Raw genomic sequence first — 2,784 nt, 5'->3', positions numbered from 1 at the left:
TAAGAGCTCTCGGAAACCTCGGTGCATATCAAGAGTTGTTTAAGGCGAATTAGCGGCTCAACCTTGCTAGACTCGGGCGGCAAGCTAAATGAATTCCCAACACTCATAGTCGTGTATGGTATACATGGTTGAATTCAAGGGATCGCAGTTCGCCGAGGTCCCTCGTTCATTCTTCAAGGTCATCTCCCGGATCTCGCTGAGTCGGCCAATCGGACGGGCGTATTGACGATAGTTAGATCTCTAAGCACATGGCACATGCGATTCGTTGATAGGCATTTATTGTTCCAGCGGACTAAGGCCCTGTTCGCGGCTGGACTGGCTTGGCATGGCCGCCCACCTGTCAAAAGCGGTTTGGGTCCTCCGGCACCGTTACAACGTGCCCAGAGCTTCGGCGTCTGAAAGGCCAGGTTGATCAGGCACATTCAGCCCCTGTGGCGATCCGGTCTAGCTGAAAGTTGCACCGACCTGCCCTGCTTGTGCAAACAGATTTCATAGCAAGATGCGATTTAAATACCACTGCATGCCAAGTCAGTCAATCCTACGCAATGTGATGCACTCGAATGTCATCGCGGCTCTCAATTTCACTACGGCTGTGCTGCGATGAAGTCAATCGCTATCCTTGGTGTCACTGCGGCACTGCAGCTGTTCGTCAACGCCGTAACCATCGCCGAGATCAATGGTAACAAGTTTCTCTCGCCTTACGCCGGCCAAACCTTGACCAACGTTACTGGACTAGTGACTGCGAAGGGTCCGAGTGGCGTATGGATCAGGTCGACCACGCCGGATGATGATGTCCGCACTTCCGAGTCTATCTACGTCTACAGTAGCAGTGTCGGTGCCAGCCTCTCGGTCGGCGACATCATTTCTCTCGATGCTAAGGTGAGCGAATATAGGTCAGCGACGACCTATATTTACCTCACTGAATTGGGATCTCCCAAGAATGTTAAGGTCTTGTCAAGTGGAAACACTGTGAATCCCTTGGTAATTGGTGTTGATACTTTGAATCCGCCAACTGTGCAATACACCAGTCTGGATGGAGGAGATGTGTACGCATTGCCCAATGCAGCAGCCAACATCTCAACTGTTAACCCCGTGCTGGCACCCGAAACGTATGGTTTAGACTTTTGGGAGAGTCTCAGCGGCGAATTAGTGACAGTCAAACAGCCGACAGTTATTGGGAGACCGAATTCATATGGGGACACTTGGGTTGTTGGTGACTGGCCAGTCACTGGCCGTAGTGCACATGGCAGTCTCACAATGTCTGACAAAGGTTTGCGATCTCTCATGCCTCAAGGTATCAGAATAAACCTGCTCATTCGTATCCAGACTCAAATCCTGAAGCCATCATAATCGGTGACCCGCTGGATGGCTCCTCCAACCCTAAAGACACCAAGATTGGAGACCAACTTGAAGAGTTTAGCGGTATTGTTACCTACACTTTTGGTTTCTACTACATTCTACCTCTCACGAGCCTCAAGCCTACAACACTGGCATCCGCAGCTGCTCCATCCACGACACTTGAGAGTCAGAGAAACTGCCGAGCTATCACCGTTGGCGATTACAATGTAGAAAACATGTCGCCAACTTCAACCCACATACCCAAGGTTGCAGCACACATCGTAAACTATCTAAACACTCCAGATATTATGTTCATTCAAGAAATTCAGGATAACGACGGGGAGACGGATGATGCGGTTGTGGATGCGAATGTGACGCTCGCCACGCTGACGGCAGCAATTGCATCCCTCAGCAATGTCACCTACTCATTCGTCGACATTGACCCTGTAAATGACCAGGATGGCGGTGCACCTGGTGGTAACATCCGCCAAGCGTATCTCTACCGTTCCGAGGTGGTCAGTCTGTGGAAACCGAACCCTGGCTCAAGCACCGATGCCAACGAAGTGCTTCCAGGTCCGGAATTGAAGTATAACCCTGGACGAATCGCCCCCTCCGATTCGGCGTGGAACGCCAGTAGGAAACCTCTGGCTGCTATGTGGGAGGCCAAAGGAGCAAAGAAGCCATTCTTTACAGTAAACGTTCACTGGTCGTCAAAGGGAGGAAGCACGAGCTTGCATGGAGACGTTAGGCCGCCGGTGAACGGCGTGGTCGCCAACCGACTCAGACAGGCCGAGCTGACTGGGGTGAGTCAACATTTTCCTCATTTTCTTGCTGCTGGCGATGTCACGTGTACAATAGATGCTAATTGAAACAGGATTTCATCGGGCAAATTCTTGCAGCGGACTCTGCTGCACGTGTTATCGCAGCTGGTGACTTTAACGAGTTTGTGTTTGTGGAGCCCATGGAGGTATTCTCTGCGAAATCAGGTCTCAAGGATCTTGACGATGTCGTGGGGATTCCTGCTGAGGAGAGGTATACATACACGTACGACATGAACACACAAGCATTGGATCATATGTATGTGAGCCCAGCGCTGGAGAGCAAAGCTGGTTATGAGCATATCCACGTCAACTCCTGGGCAAAGTATGCTGACGTTGTCTCGGACCACGATCCGAGTGTGGCAAGGTTGAACGTTTGTGGATGTGCATAATTGTAGAGATACAAGCAGATATTTCGTGTGTCCGATAGCAAAATGCAAATACTTGATTCTAGGGGCAACCAATACTTACCATGCTACTTTGTCATGACCGGTGTAAACAACCGTAAGGCTATCTCACATAGTCCTCTTATCTGTCTTGTCGATCTCTTCAACTCTCACATGGCGAAAAACCAATCGCAATCATGGCGTGCCATTGATCAGAAGCTTCATCCACGGTCTTTTGCTTG

The 2,784-nt window shown here is 50.3% G+C and overlaps 1 protein-coding gene across 1 annotated transcript; it reads left to right on the top strand.

The window, feature by feature from the left end:
* Positions 1-600: 600 nt before the first annotated feature.
* On the top strand, positions 601-2,548 carry UCRPA7_2163 (putative endonuclease exonuclease phosphatase family protein; the record flags this gene model as incomplete). The annotated part of the gene is made up of 4 exons (XM_007914739.1): positions 601-879; positions 940-1,270; positions 1,327-2,141; positions 2,213-2,548. 4 exons carry the CDS (start codon positions 601-603, stop codon positions 2,546-2,548), a joined length of 1,761 nt encoding a protein of 586 aa, XP_007912930.1.
* Positions 2,549-2,784: the final 236 nt, after the last annotated feature.

This window comes from Phaeoacremonium minimum, assembly GCF_000392275.1.
Source record: "Phaeoacremonium minimum UCRPA7 unplaced genomic scaffold PA7_03_scaffold_152, whole genome shotgun sequence".
Taxonomy (NCBI): domain Eukaryota; kingdom Fungi; phylum Ascomycota; class Sordariomycetes; order Togniniales; family Togniniaceae; genus Phaeoacremonium; species Phaeoacremonium minimum.
Note: the sequence above shows the minus strand (reverse complement) of the source record. Positions and strands in the feature narration are given on the sequence as shown.